The sequence below is a fragment of the Alligator sinensis genome, unplaced genomic scaffold (genome assembly GCF_000455745.1).
Source record: "Alligator sinensis unplaced genomic scaffold, ASM45574v1 scaffold187_1, whole genome shotgun sequence".
NCBI lineage: Eukaryota > Metazoa > Chordata > Crocodylia > Alligatoridae > Alligator > Alligator sinensis.
Genome location: NW_005841861.1, coordinates 943,527 through 959,223, shown reverse-complemented (window position 1 = coordinate 959,223; position 15,697 = coordinate 943,527). Strand labels below are relative to the sequence as shown.

At 45.1% G+C, this 15,697-nt stretch overlaps 1 protein-coding gene across 1 annotated transcript in view; it reads right to left on the bottom strand.

Annotated features, from left to right (window-relative positions):
• Nucleotides 1-15,697, bottom strand: part of CLSTN2 (calsyntenin 2) — a 704,981-nt gene that overhangs the window by 145,058 nt on the left and 544,226 nt on the right. Inside the window, exon 7 of the mRNA XM_025215679.1 lies at nucleotides 9,034-9,219. Coding sequence (XP_025071464.1) covers nucleotides 9,034-9,219 — 186 coding nt within the window. The remainder of the gene's footprint in view (nucleotides 1-9,033; nucleotides 9,220-15,697) is intronic.

The window sequence follows — 15,697 nt, the reverse complement described above, 5'->3', positions numbered from 1 at the left end:
GGAATGCCCTGTGGAAGACCATAAACCTGCTCAAGTACAGCCATCCAAACTTCCCAGTTGATGACTGTCAGAATGAGAATGAGTGACCTGCAGGTGTACTACTTGAAGACAAGATAAGATAATAGGGAAAAGACAGCAGAGGGCACATGAAAGAGAATAAACTGGCACAGAATATTCAGGAATAAGACTCCCAGAGAAGACAACGAGGACGAGGATGATGATGCTAGCGACGAAGTAGAGGCAAGTGATGAGGGTGATTGAGAAGAGTAAGATGACAAAGATGATGTACATTAAAGACTGGGGAAGGAAAGGGAAAGGTTTTGAGGGGTGGGGGAGGAGAGGAAGGAGGGAATGGAGGTGGTTTTGTATGTTTGTGATGGTTAAAGAAGATAGCAATGAGCATATGGGTACAGTTATTGTAATGGGGATAATGCTGGTTGACTGCATATGTGCGTTATGGACTATCAAGTGAACCGGATCAGTCACAAGAAAACACTGTAAAGGTATAGGTGCGCGTCTGTATTTGTTTATATATATATATATATATATAACACATTTTTTCTGGTAGTTTCCCCATCAGCATGTTTCCCAATATGGGTCAAGTATTTTATAGTCATTCTCAGGGTTGGCTGCATTTAATTAACTTCATAGTTGGTTTCCATGACTAAGCACATTTTCCCTGAGCCTGAAAGCTTGCAGAAAAAGATTTTTTTTGTGATTTCTTGGTTGGTCTAATAAAAGGTATAATTTCTAAACCAAGAGTTATAGAGTTCTGCATTTCTTTTTATGTCAGACCAACACAGCTACCAAATACATCCCTGAAACATGGAAGATGCTGAATTTTAGCCTATTTTGGAGTTAAACTTCATTGCTGAACAACAAGAAAGACTTCTACATCTCCCTGCCTGTTTGCCGTCTGACACCACCAGCGAAGGAATCCTGCCTTATCTGCACATCAAAGAGCAACTCACAAAGACACTCTCATGGACCCAGAGGAACAGGCTTCCATCTTCAGCTCCCTCTGTGCAAAAACAAAGTTTATTTCCTACCTATGGAGACTTTTTCCCTGAGCCTGAGGAAGGACATGTGAGCCTGAAAGTCGGCAGAAAAATATATATTTTTTTGTGATTCCTTAGTTGGTCTAATAAAAGGTATCATCTCTGAACCAAGAGTTCTGGAGTTTTGCATTTATTTTTGTTTCAGACCAAAACAGCTACCAAATACATCCCTGAGTGTAAAATAAGGGTTTTTTTTTTCCCCCATGCTGACTGGAAAAAAAAAATCTTATATTTGGGTACATACGGTACGTCACATTTTAAGTACTTCATGGGGTCTGGCCTGAATCTCTGCATCTTAGTTCCCCACCTCTAAAATTGAAATATTACATTACAGTAGATAACAAATATAAAGGAAAGGGAAATATCACGGTCATCAGTCCCCTCTACTCCAGCCTTCTTAACTAATTTGTTTGGTTTGTGACCAGACTCTGGAATAGACTCCCAGAGGGGATGATGCAGGCACCTACCCTGGAGATCTGCTAAAGGAGACCGGACGCATACCTTGCTGGGGTTATTTGATCCCAACAGTCTTTCCTGCCCAGAGCAGGGGGGCTGGATCCAATGATTTCATGAGGTGCCTTCCAGCCCTGAACTTCTGTGAATCTGTATGGTTTTGGAGGGAGGGGTAGATTGTTTTTTTAACTCCACTTTAGTTTTGAGTGACTGAAGATGGAAAGATTTTCACTACAATGTCCTTATGAAGTATGGTAGACAAGGTTCTTTGGGTGAATCTGATATCTTTTATTAGACCAACTTAAATAGTTAGAAAACAACCTACACCCTTATGGAAGTACAACACTTACAGATACGATTTTTTCCAATTACTTAAACTTACACTGACTCAAAAAGCATAAATTAATTGTTTTAGCTAGAGGCTTGCTTTTAAGTTTCTGTCCGACAGACTTTTTTGGAAACTATATTACACACCTTGATTCTCAAAATGAGATTCAATCATTTGGTCTCTGAATAGCAGGTATAAATGAACAGAAATTCAAAAGACTGTTTTAATGTGTTTTCCTTTCTTAGCATTTGAATTCCTTGGATTTCCAATACACAAGTTAAGTAGTGAACATGTGATGATTATGAATTGAGTCTTTAATTATAAAAGCTTGTAGCTTATGTGGTAGAAGTAATTATTTTTCTAAAATCACTCAACACTGCTCTCTCTGCAATCACACGTTTCACTGGAAAAAGTAATTCAGGGTTTTCTTCCTTTTCAAAGAATTTATTCCACAAGCCATTACATACAATAAAGGTACTTCTGGCTGAAAACTATTTTCCAGAAAAAAAATTAACCTGCTATCATAGAAGCTCTCCCTATAGCAATGATGGGCAGTAAATACTAAACACAGGAGTATAAACCAGCCCTGATGCAATTTTGATTTAAATTTTATTTTCTTTTATAAACTTTCCATCAAATTCCTATAAGAAGTTTCTATCTTGCCCACAACTCACTTTAAAAATGGAATCCCAGTCATGGGACAATATCTTTGAATTTATTAGATTCCCCACCCTTGCCCTTGGTATTTTGTATTTATTCTTTTCATTTCAGCTGTTTTCTCTTTAGTATTTAAGGTTATTTTCCTTTACAGATATGCTTAGGGCAAACTCCCACAGGAGTTAGTTGCAGTGTCTGTATGTCTTCCCAAGTAATACTTTCTATAGGATAAATTGGCATTGTTAGATTTGCTGAATTGTTTGCGATTGAACATCTCTGTAACAGATTTAGCCTACAGATATTATTAATTAAAATTATAAGATAGAATTAAGAATGTATATGCCTTTCAATTGCTTCTGGAAAACCTAGAGAGTATTAAAAAAATAAACATTTTTTTCCCAAGTTAGGAGTTTGGGAAATACAACTTATGAGGAAAGGCTGAAAGAATTAGGAAGAGAACTGAGAGTGAGATCCAGTAAATCTTCAAATACTCAAGGTGGGCTTAAAGAATATAGTGACAGCCACTGCCTATGCCTGCCCCTGCGAGGTTTCTGTCCAGGCAAGACCGCTCACCATCAAGACTTCCACCCATGTCCAGGTTTGGTGCTGTGGGGACTGTGGCCTGCAGGTTCCTTCCAGTCATGGTGGACTGCCTGCAGTGTGAACAGTGCCTCCCAGTGGCGTTTCTCAGGGAACAGGCAAGAGAGCTACAGGAGGAAGTGATAAGGCTCTGAAGCATCCTCCGCTACATAGAGTTCATCGATTTGATTCTGGAGAAGACCTCCAAGACTGTGAAGGAAGAATTGCCAGAGGTAGCAGTAGAGAAGGGAGAGGACATGGACTCCCAGGAAGATGGAAGCTTGTGACCTCTGGCAGCAAGCAGAAATCTTCATCTCCACCTGCAGCATTTCAACTGGAGAACAGATATGGATCCCTAGCAACAAAGGGCAAGCAGCACGTTCCATTGGTGGAGGACAGATCAGGCCTCCCCAAGGTGGGAAGGAAGACCACCACCAAGAAGCAGCAATGGGTTGTGATTGTTGGTTGGAGACTACTTTCTATGAGGGACTGAAGAATCCATCTATGACCAGACCTGTTGTCTTGGGAAGTCTTCTGCTTGCTCAGAGCCCAGATCCAAGGTGTCATAGAGGTATTACCAAGACTCATTCAGCGCTCTGACTACTACCCCTTTCTGCTCATCCATGGGCACCAATGATCCCGCCAGAGTAAACCTTGAGCAGATCAAAAGTGACTACAGGGTTCTGGGTGCAAGGATGAAGGGGACAGAGGCTTGGGTGTCTTCTTTGATCTTTCCAGTTAAGGAAAAGGACCTGGGCAGGAGCAGGTGCATCCTGCAGATCGATGCCTAGCCATGCAGGTGGTGTCACCAGGGGGCTTTGGCTTCTTTGACCACAGGATCATGTTCCAAGAAGGATTACTGGGAAGAGATGGGAACCACCTGACAAGGAGAGGGAAGAGTATCTTCACAGACAGGCTCACTAACCTAGTGAGGAAGGCTTTAAACTAGGTTTGCTGGGGGATGGAGACCAAAAACCTGAGGTAAGTGGGGAAGTTGATGACCTGGAAGAAGAGAAAGCAGGGGGGCCAACATGGAAGGTGTTCTCATTCTTCCTGAGAAATCAGGGCAATCAACTAGTTACCCTCAGGTGCCTGCACACAAATGCTGGGAAAAAAGCAGGAAGAATTGAAAGTCCTTGCGCAGTCAAGGAACTATAACATGACTGGAATAACAGAGACTTGGTGGGAACTTGCATGACTGGAGCACTGTCATGGATAAGTATAAGCTGTTCAGGAAGGACAGGCAGGGGAAAAGAGGAAGAGGAGTTGCACTTTATATAAAAGAGCCATATAATTGCTCAGAGCTCCAGTATAAAACTGGAAATAGGCCTCTTGAACATCTCTGGGTTAGGGTTAGAGGAGAGAGCAGCAAGGGAGATGTCATGGTGGGGATCTGCTATAGACCACTAGATCAGGAGGAAGTGGTGGATGAGGCTTTCTTCAAACAGCTGCAGAAGTTGCCCGATCATAGGCCCTGGTTCTCGTGCAGGATTTCAATCACCCTGACATCTTCTGGGAGGGCAATACAGCAGTGCACAGGCAATACAGGAAGTTTTTGGAGTGTTGGGGACAACTTCCTGGTGCAAGTCCTGGAGCGGCCAACTGGGGGGCCATGTACTTCTTAAATCTGCTGCTTACAAGGAAAAAATTGTGTGGAATGTATTAGTAGCTGGTAACTTGGGCAGCAGTGATCACAACATGATTGCGCTCAGGATCCCAAGGAAAGGAAGGATGGAGAGCAGCAGAGTAAGGATTTTGAACTTTAGAAAAGCAAACTTCACCTCGCTCAGGGAACTCATCACCAGGATCCCCTGGGAAGCCAGTGTGAGGGGGAGAGAAGTCCAGCCAAGCTGGCTTTACTTTAAAGAAGCCTTATTGAGAGTGCAGGAACAAACCATGCTGATGTGCAGGAAGACTAGAAAGTATGGCAGAAGACCAGCTTGGCTTAGCAGGGATCTCTTTAGTAAACTAAATCACAAAAAGGAAGCTTAAAAGAAGCGGAAACTTGGACAAACAACTAGGAAGGAGTACAAGCCCATTGCTTGGGCATGCAAGGATGAAGTCAGGAAGGCCAAAGAGCAACTGGAGTTGCAGCTAGCAAGGGATATGAAGAGTGACAAGAAGGGTTTCTACAAGTTTGTAAGTAACAAGAGGAAGATCAGAGAATGTGCAGGTCCCTTACTGAATGGGGGAGGCACTGTCACTCCTAGTGACAAAGGATACAGAAAAGGCTGACATGCTCAATGCCTTTTTCACCTCAGACTTCATAGGCAAGGTTAGCTCCCAGCACCTGGCAGCACAGTTTGGGGAGGAGGTGAGCAGCCAGCAGTGGTAAAAAAAAACAGGTTAGGTACTATTTAGAAAACCTAGGCTTGTACAAGTCCATGTGGCAGGATGGGATGCACCCCAGGGTGCTGAGGGAGTTGGCTGATGTGATTGCAGATCTGCTGGCCATCATCTTTGAAAACTCATGGCTACCAGGAGAAGTCCTGGGTGACTGGAAAAGGGCAAACTACCCATATTTAAGAATGGGAAAAAGGAGGATCCAGGGAATTATAGACCAGTCAGCCTCACCTTAGTCCCTGGAAAAATCATGGAGCAGATCCTCAAGGAATCCATTTCTAAGCACTTGAAGGAGAAAAAAATGACAGGGAACAGTCAGTACGGATTCACCAGGGGCAAGTCATGACTGATCAACCTGATTGCCTTCTATAATGAGTTGACTGGTTCTGTGGATGCGGGGAGACAAGTGGATGTGGTATACCTTGATTTTAGCAAGGCTTTTAATACAGTCTCCCATAACATTCTTGCTGGCAAAATAAGGAAGTATGGGCTGGATGAATGGACTGTAAGGTGGACAGAAAACTGGATGGAGAATCAGGCTCAGAGGGTAGTAATCAATGATTTGATGTCTAGTTGGCAGCTTGTATCAAGTGGAGTGCTCCAGGGGTCTTTCCTGGGGCAAGTTTTGTTTCATGTCTTCATCAATGACTTGGAACATGGCATAGAGGGCATCCTCAGCACTCTGAAACATTGAAGGTTTCAAATTTTAGCCGATTTTGAATTTTAAACTTCACTGTAGAACAACAAGAAAGATTTTTAAATCTCCCTGCTTGCCACCCAATACTTCCAGGCTAAGGAATCCTACCTGATCTACACAACGAATTACAACTCAGAGTCAATCTCACAGAGACATTCTCATGGACCCAGAGGGACAGATTTTCTATCTACAGCTCCCTCTGCAAAAATGAAGTTTAATTTCCTTCCTATGGGGAATTTTTACCAGCTTTAATTTTTCCAGAGCTTTGAGCCCAAAAGCTTGCAGAAAATGAGAATTTTCTTTTCCTAGTTTGTCTGAACCAAGAGTTCTAGATTTTTGTATTTCTTTTTGTCTCAGACCAACATGGCTACCAAATATACCCCTCAGCAAGCTGGGTGATGACACCAAGCTGGGGAGAGTAGTAGATACACTGGAGGGTAGGGCTAGGATTTAGAGTGACCTAGACAAAGTGGAAGATTGGGCCAAAAGGAATCTCATGAGGTTCAACAAGGACAAGTACAATGTCCTGGACTAATGACTGAACAATCCCATGCACTGGTGCAGGCTGGGGGCTGACTGGCTGGGCAGCAGCTCTTCAGGAAAAGGACCCGGGGGTTACAGTAAGGACAATAAGCTGTATATGAGCCAACAGTGTGCCCTTATTGCCAAGAAGTCTAATGGTATACTGGGCTGCATTGGTAGGGGTGTTGCTGGCAAGGCAGGGGAAGTGATTATTCCCCTCTATTCAGGAAGGGTGAGGCCACATCTGGAGTAGTGTTCAGTTTTGGGCTCCCCTTTACAGAAAGGAGGTAGAGAAATTGGAGAATGTCCAGTGGAGGGCAATGGAAATGGTTAGGGGGCTGGGGCACATGACTTCTGAGGAGAAGCTGAGGGAACTCGCCTCATTTAGTCTAGATAAGAGAAGACTGAGGGGATTTAAATTGCAGCCTTAAACTACCCAAAGGCGGGTCTGAAAGAGGATGGAGCTAGACTGTTCTCAGTGGTGGGAGATGACAGAACAAGGAGCAGCAGTCTCAAGTTGCAGCAAAGGAAGTTTAGGTTGATATTAGCCTTAGCTAGAATGATCCCTTTGGGGTTGGTCCTGCTTTGAGGGTTGGACTAGATGACCTCCTGAGGTCCCTGCCAACCCTAATATTCTATGATTCTATAATAAGGTAAGGTGGACAAAGTCAGGCTTAGACTTCAGACGCTGGGTAAAAATCCAGTGCAAGACTTTAACTGCTGTTCTGACAGCTGCAAGGCTCAGAAACTATACTAGGGATTATCCACCTACAGAATTAGCATTATGGGAACATGCATGAATCTTAAAATATATATTTCCGCCTATAACTAACTAAACACTTAGGCCTTTAATCTCCAAAGATAGGAAGAGGCACTCCTTGTTGGTGACACCTGTAAAACAGAATACATTTAAAACATTTTTGTCAAGCCATTTTTGGACTCCTGGAATTTGCCAGAAATTAATTAGTGCAAGAAAATTAGAAAGAATCATTGGATTGGAAAATGCAAATTAAGCTCCAAGGGTGAGCTTTATAATAGGTTATCTGATAAATACAGCACTTGTTGCAACAGAATCCTGACTCATGTTTGAGGTCATAACAAGAGAACATAATAAAAATAATCAATCATCAATATTTTTAAGTAACAGAAAGTGAAGAGGAAATAGAGAAGGAAATAAGATTAAGGAAAGGTGATGGAGGAAAAGTGAAGCTTTTCCTAATCGCTAAAGAACAATTGCTAAAGAAATAATAAAAGAACAGGTTTCTTTTTCTGATGTCACAATTACAACATTTTGTTCACTTGCATAGGTGCAAAATAATAGAGGACATCAGGAGGTTCAATTGCCACACACAGAGTTGGTTAACTGAGTTAAACTGAACTATATGATTTGATGTATTTAACTATAAACACTTACCTGGAGACTTGGTGTATAGACAATGGTAACAACTGTACTTCTATGAAATGGATATGGATGAAAACCATTACAATAGAGACAGGGATTTTTTTTTTTTTTGCATGATAGTTTGGGTAGGAACAGCTGGACAGTTAGACAAGCTTTCAGATAGTTAGACAAGCTTTCAAATGCAAGACATTTTCAAGTCGAAAGAATGCTTTGTATTCACTTATATTGCTACAGGACTATGCAGATGTAAGAGGTACTGGATAACAGCTGCTGCATGCTCCTGATCAGCAGCTTCTTTTTAAAAGCAGCTACAATTATAGGTTTATCTACATCCTTCTTCTGACAAAGGATAAACAATAGATACAACTCAGTTAGCTTAAATGGACACTGCAGAGACGCACCATATTTTCTGACATGCTAACCCTTCTCAAATAAGACCCACACCCTATTTTTTGGAAGACAGAATATAGAAAGAAAGATTTTTCCAGTCATGGCTTACAGCTGACTTTCATGGAATATAGTTTCAGCAAAATAGTTACTGCTGCTCTCTCAGCCAGCAAACAACAGAGACAAAGTCCCTTTCACAAACTGGCACAAGCTTTTGCCTGCTTGGCCAAAAGCTATTGCCAATTTAGTAGTAGCTGTGGAAGAGTTAACCACTGCTGCTTTCTGGCTCAGAGAGAAGCAGCAGTCATTTTGTAGTACAGTTTTTCATGCTTGTATTCCTCCATGCTTCTATTCCAGCAAAGAAAATCAGCTTCCTTGCTTAAGACACCCACACCAATATTGGAAACTGATTTTGGAGGGAAAGGTGCATGTGGTATGCAAGTAAATATGGTACTATCGTGTGGGTATGTGATGCTGTTGATGTGAATCCACACATTCATGGTTGATTTAAAAGCAGGTATATGATTGTATTCATAAAGCACATGGAGAAAAGGTGGCTAAGCTACATAAAAGGACTGATTAAATTTACAGAAAGCCAAGTGCTTACCACATAGTTTCTGCAGGGATTTCTCTGAGTATGTTTCCCGGTCACAGCCCTTTCCAATATAATTAGTCTGCAGTTCAATGGTGGTCTGGATTGAGGAAACTGGCCCATCACAGGTTTCCAGGTGAATGCTGGGAAACAAAGGCATGCTGCCAGAACCAGGCTTATACTCAATACGCTTGCTCCAGTCTGAGAAATAAAAATATACATCACAGAATGAGTAAAAAGAGAGACAGGGGACTATGGTGATTACAGTAGGACTATTTCCTGTCCTGCACTAAGTGATACAGGCCAGGACAGTAGACAGGAAAGACATCTGTAGAACAGAGCTGAACAAATGGTGCTCAGAAACAGCAAACGTGGAAGTTCTCCTCAGGTGCTACGTACAAAATTCTTGCTGAGATTAAAAATAACCCCATCAAGTTAATCTGGAAGATAAAACAAGGGTTGTAATGAGGCAGCTGGCCCAGCAGCAAGCAAAAGCAGGTGTATTTGTTGCAGGGATATGAACAGTTAAATGATTATTCATTTAACCAATCAGCTCAGTGATAACCAGTTCTAGCTCACCAGTTATCGTTTAGCCAGGTGCATCCTTGGAGGGGAAGGAAGCCCTGGGGTGTCACAGCAAGAAGTGGAAGGCAGTAAGGAGGAAGGGCGAGAAGAGTGAGGACGAAAGGAAAGAGGAGGGGTGACTTAATAGCTAGACTACATGGAGAGAGGGGTGAGAAAGGGGAGAGGGGAGGGGTTGCTTCTCTTCTTCACAGCACACGGGTGACTGGAGTGGGCTCGTACAGCCCGCACTGGCTGCTGCCTGCCTGGCAGGGCTGTGCTCCTTGCCTCTCCCCTCTCTACTGCACTGCTGCAGCTGGCCCCAGGAAGCTGCTCGCTGGTGGCTGCAGCCCCAGGTGGGGCTTCCTGTGTTGTGGCAGGCGGTACAGCCCCACCCAGCAGGTAGCACAGCCCAAGAAGCCCCAGGTGGCAGCAGCCAGCAGTATGCAGCTTCCTGAGGACATCTGCAGTCGTGCAGGAGGGAGGGGAGAAGCAGGCAGCTCCCTCCTACGCTGCTGCAGCTGGCCCTTGGAAGCTGCGTGCCAGTAGCTACAGCCTCCTGGGACTTTCTGGTCTGTGCTGCCTGCCTAGCAGAGTTGCTTTAGCCTCCAGCTCCCTGTGCTGATCCAAGTGGGTGGGTGTAGCCCTTCCTCCACGACAGGGCAGGGCAGGGCAAGGCAAGGTGGAGGTAAGTGGGTGCAGGGAAACTAACCTTGGCCTGTGGTTCAACTCCTGCCTGCCCTGTTTGCACTCAGACCGGGCTCAGAGAGGACCCACCGGCCTGCCTGTGAGTTGCAACCCTGGAAAACTGCTGACTCCCCACTGAACCTTGCAGGGCTGGAAATGCCGCACTGGTGCCAGCCTGAGCAAAGGTGTCCTGCAGGCCTGGCTGGAGCAGCCCCGCATGGGGCAGGCTGGAGGCTGCCATACTGATTAATTGTTTAACCTGTTATGATTGAAACAAGTTAAACAAATATTAATTTAGTCAGTATTTACATCCCTAATTTGTTGAGTTATTTGAGTTATACTGAACAATGTGACTGATGTAATTAGCTAACTGGAGAAAATGGACAAACAATCTGGCATTCAAATTAAAAATAAACAGGATTATTAATATTGACCAGATAGCCTTAATGGGCTTTAAAGGATGAATTCTGGTTGACTTGTGAAATTCTACTGTTCTAAAAGTGCAGGACTCTGACTGAAGCTACTGAGACTGAACCCTGGCTTTAATGGGTTAATGACCCTAAAAATATTTTAGGCCATTTGCAGAAGAATGCCATGCTCAATAAAGCAAAGTAAGAATATGACTTCTAGACTCAGATAAGCAACGTGTAAATTTCCTGACAAAAATTGCTAATACGTCTCAGTCCTGACCTGCAGCGATATTGCTCCTATCATAGTTCTGAGACTCTACTAAAATGAGATTGTCAATCATGCCAAATTTGATGGATCCATGTAGTTCTGTGATATGGAACAAATGTCTTCTAAGGACTAGGATATAACCATAAGTCTCAATTGACTTGTGATCTAAAGCTTTTTAACTCTAGTCCAAAGACATGAAAGGCTAGTATAAAAGATCCACAGTGCCACCTCTTTCCCCTCCCACAATGTCCTTTTTAGTTCTGTGCGCTGCCACTGACTACAAACTAGAGATGAAAGCTCTCTGTAAACTTACAGCCAGATCTGGTTAATCCGTGCCCTGTTATCCAGATGTCTCATGACCCAGAAGATTTACGCAGTCACCAGTTTTGTAGCACAATGTACATGCCACTGACCTTTTCAACTGAAGTGTTTAGTTTTTAAATCTGTATAAATATGGTGGTTTCTGAGATTAGTGAATTCAGATATACTGGTCCCTAAAAAGCAATGCTGCATTAAAGTTATGAACAAATGAATGCATTGCAGCTATACCTCCTGTTCATATTTCAGCCAACTAAACTTTATTACAGAATATATAATGAATGCTGCATTAATGTTGAAACTTGATTAAATAGTCAATTCTTTTAAAGTCATAGGCCGCTTTAATCTGTGCTTCTCTAATCTGCACATCTGGGTATCTGGAAGATTTTTCAGACAGAGCGTTCTTGCCACATGTATAGTTTCAGTTTTGTCTGGAGTGTTTTAACCTCAATAAAAATGGGACTTGGCAAAAAAAATAAATGTATTAAGTTGAAATGTTCAATGGCTTAACCTGCTTAAAGTTAATATACATTCATGAGGGAGAGGAGACCAAAGGCTCCAATTACTTTAGTCCTGTGGTGCTCCACTTCGCAGTCTGGACTGGACTATTTTGCCTATAATTATTAGCTCTAACAGATCATTATTTCCTTAAAACATATTATCTACCGTGGTGCATTAGTGCATCAACACATTTGAGTTCCCTACCCATTCCAAAATATATCAGGTTTGCATTTTTACCCTAAGAAAATGTGAAGTAATTTCCTTTTTAACATTATACTTTAAAAATAGGAATATTTGCTGTTACATGTATGCCAGAGTGATATATGAAATATTGCCCCTTCTAGTCTCACATTTACTAAGTAAGACTAAATATGCTTCTACATACAAAATAACAGAGTACAAATTTGTGCTGGAGATTTGTGCCTCAGCACATGTGCCTGAACATACACTTTGCTCTGGGGCAAGTTGTACCATTTGGGGCAAACTTACCCTGCCCAGTTCATCCCAGATATGCAGCCAGGGAGAAATAGAGCCTGGGGCCAGCATCTGTGTTGGCCCCAGCAATATGAAAACCTGCCCTGGTGAGCAGCTCAGGGCTACTTGCCCTCAGGAGCTTCTGAGGCCTAGCCAGTTGGTATCTGGGGACACTAGCCCCTTGTGCTAGCTGGACTGCTGAAGGAGCCCTAACTTAGAGTGGCCCTTGAACCGTCTACCCACTACAGCAGTTCTGGCATTGGCTGTGACCTGCTGCCACCTGTGACAACATTCGCCCTCTTGGACTTGCAGCCCCATGGCTGTATGTCTGCCAGACTCAGACAGAGACCATGTGGGCACCTGGACTGTGGTATGGGCACTGTAGCAGAGCATCCTGCACCTCTGGGCCAGCTGCCAGTGGGGCATGGCTGCAAAGTTTGCCTTCAGGCGGCACTGCTGTCATGTTTTCTAGTGCCCTCGCCCTGCCATCTGGGCAGCTATTGTCCAGAAGATGTGCTCATTCTGATGGCCCACTTTGAATTATCAAAGCGTGTGCTCTTGGCCCCAAATGACCAGGTCAGCCACCTTGTCTGCCCTCCAACTGGGTACCTGGTGCTAGCCCTGGACAGGCTCCTCTGCCCGGGTCTCACCACTTGTTTCACCATCAGAGATCCTAGTTCTCTGTTTAAAAATTGCAAATTCTCTGATAAGAAACCCAAACTCTCTCATTAAAATACCCAAAATCTGAGTTATTCTGCTATTAAAATGAAATGCAACTATATATAGGAGAGATCAGTTGGGCAATGTTTTATTTATATATTTACTATTTTAAAGCAATTTGGAAGCCTACCAGTGCCTCTATCATCATAATTAAATTAATTCTAAATATCTATACACTTTGGTGTTCGGTTTTGCATTTTTATCATAGAAATATCAGAGCTGCCCTTGTCCCCTTCACTCACAAGGATGTGGGGCACTGAAAAGCACTGATATGCTAGTACCTTGCCCCTACCCTTCCCCCTTGCTCCCAACTCACATCCCCCCCACATGCCCTTCACTCCTGACCCACAGCCCCTGCCTGCCCCCACTAGTTCCCTCTCAGCTGCAGCTCTGTCCCAGCACCAGGACAAGAGTCCACCTGCAGCTGTATCACCCACTGCTTTGTGCCTCTGAGCAGTGCCAGCCCTTACTGTTCTGCTCCTTGCACATGTGCACAGGGCCCAGTGATTCCCCCATGTCATTCTTGGGAAACCCTCAACTGGGCCTCAGGGACTGGGCTAGGCAAGCCCCTTCCCTTCCCTTCCAGGCTGACCTCCCCCTGTACAGGCTGCTCTAGGGGGGCAGGGGGGCTCTAAACCTAGCTCTAGTGGCCTATCCTACCCACAGTGCTGCCCACTCCCAACCCCCATCTACCTCTCTCTCACAAACACCTCTGCTGCCAATTCCACCCTACCCCTTGCCCATCACACAATCAAGTGGTTCCTGGGACCAGGAGTCCCCCCTCTTCCCTCTAGGCTGGGGCCGCATGTCCCAGCACCAGTGTGGACATAGAGCACAGCTGCCATGTGACAGTTACCCCTGCAGCCATGGCTCCCACCAGCCATTCCTGTCCCATCCCATTTGGTGGCTGGGCATGTGGGGTTTGTGGATGGATTGTGGGGGGACTATGTGGGGGTGGGGAGATGGTGCAGGTGGGGAGGAATGTGTGTGGGGGGCTAGAAGGGAGAGCTTTGGAGGGGTGGGTCCTCCACCTGACCCTCCCAACCCACACAGCACAAAGTCCACCCCACAGCAACAGCAGCAGCACCAGCCATTGGGGCTACTGGCAGAGCCCTGACCCAGTCCTGCACATGCCCATGGCCAGAACTGGCCACTCGTGCTGTCACCTGGGGTCCTGGCACTGTGCTCAGGGGCCGCACACCCTCATGCCAGGCCAGATCCAGCTGCATGTGCCCTGTGCACCTTCAGGCCAATCCAGCTCCATGCAGGTAGGATCCAGCCTGGCACAAGGGTGCACAACCCCTGCATGCAGTAGCAGGACCCCAGGTGACAGCACGAGTGGCCTGGTTTTGGCCAAGGGCATGCATGAGTGGGCTGGCCCCAGGAAGCACCATGTCCCTCAGGCAGCTCCGGGTCAGGGCTCTGGCAGTAGCCCCAATGGCAGCTGCTGCTGCTGCTGCGGAGTGATCTGAGTGCCAGGTAAAGGGGATGGCAGGGGACGCATACCTACCAAGCCATTGCCCCCACCCGCACACGGCCCTAGCACTCCCAATCCCTGCCTACTTGTGACAGAGCCAGGGTCAATCTATCACTGCAGCCCTTCCCCAGTCCTATTTACCCCAGCATACTATGGCAGGGTGCTGGGGCAGGAAGGGCACAAGGCAGCCATAGAGATGCTCTGGCCATGTGCCAGAGAGTCTCTCTGGAGGACTCAGCCTCTGGTTGCTTCAGGGCACACTCCAGAAGCATGCCCTGTACCACTTTTTTCAGGGCTTTTAAAAATTATTATTATTATTATTTTTATACTGGCATTTCCCGGTATCAAAATTAGAGTCAGTGCTGCAAAACTGCAGTGCAGGGAACATTTTTTCATTCCTAGCATGCCTCTGGCAACATCTCAAACTGCTTTGAGACTCCACAACAGGCATGTACGTGCTCATCTGGACACGCCTTTTGGGTGCAGGCACAAGTGACAATTTTTGCCCCATCTGGCCACAGAAAGCAGCTAAAAGCTGTGACCAAACACAAGTGCACAGCTGCAGACAGATTCAAAAGTAGCCAAGCGAGTGAAAATCTGACCCCTCATTGCATGACATATCAGATAAATACATTTCAAAATGTAGCATCTTCTGTAATTTCTGGCTGCGGAGATCCCAGCCTGTCAGTTTTCAGAATGGGAGGAAGGGGAAGGGAGCGGAGGGAGTTCCTGAAGTGGGGGTCTCCAATTCACCCACCCCACCCTTCAGCACCAAGTAGAAGCCCCCACCTTTCACTGCCTTTCCCCGCTTCCGGTCTGAAAACAGCGAGCACTGGCAGAGAGCTTTGGCCATTGCTATAGGAACCCGGCTGCAGGCTCCCAGCTGACAGCTAGATTCCCCTCCCTCTTGGAACCAACAGCGAACTTCTGTTTGGTCTGGGGTAACACTACAACTCAAAATGCTTTGCAAAAAATCATTCTGAGTTACAGCTGGGAGCTGCACTTCTGTCTGCATGCTTTAGGTGTATACAGATATTATACTTGGAAGTTCAGGAGGTGAGCTATGGTAAAAAATGGCCACCTAATCTAACTCAGTTATTAGATATGTGCTGAGAGCACAATCTAAGGTAAATCAGGGTAGGGGGATTGGGCATGGGATCGGGGGCTAGTGCAACCATGAGGGGTGTTGCCAGAATTGGAGGGTTAGTGGGGTCGGCAGGGAGGTTTGGGGGAGATTGGGAGCCAACAGTGGCTGCAGGGGGT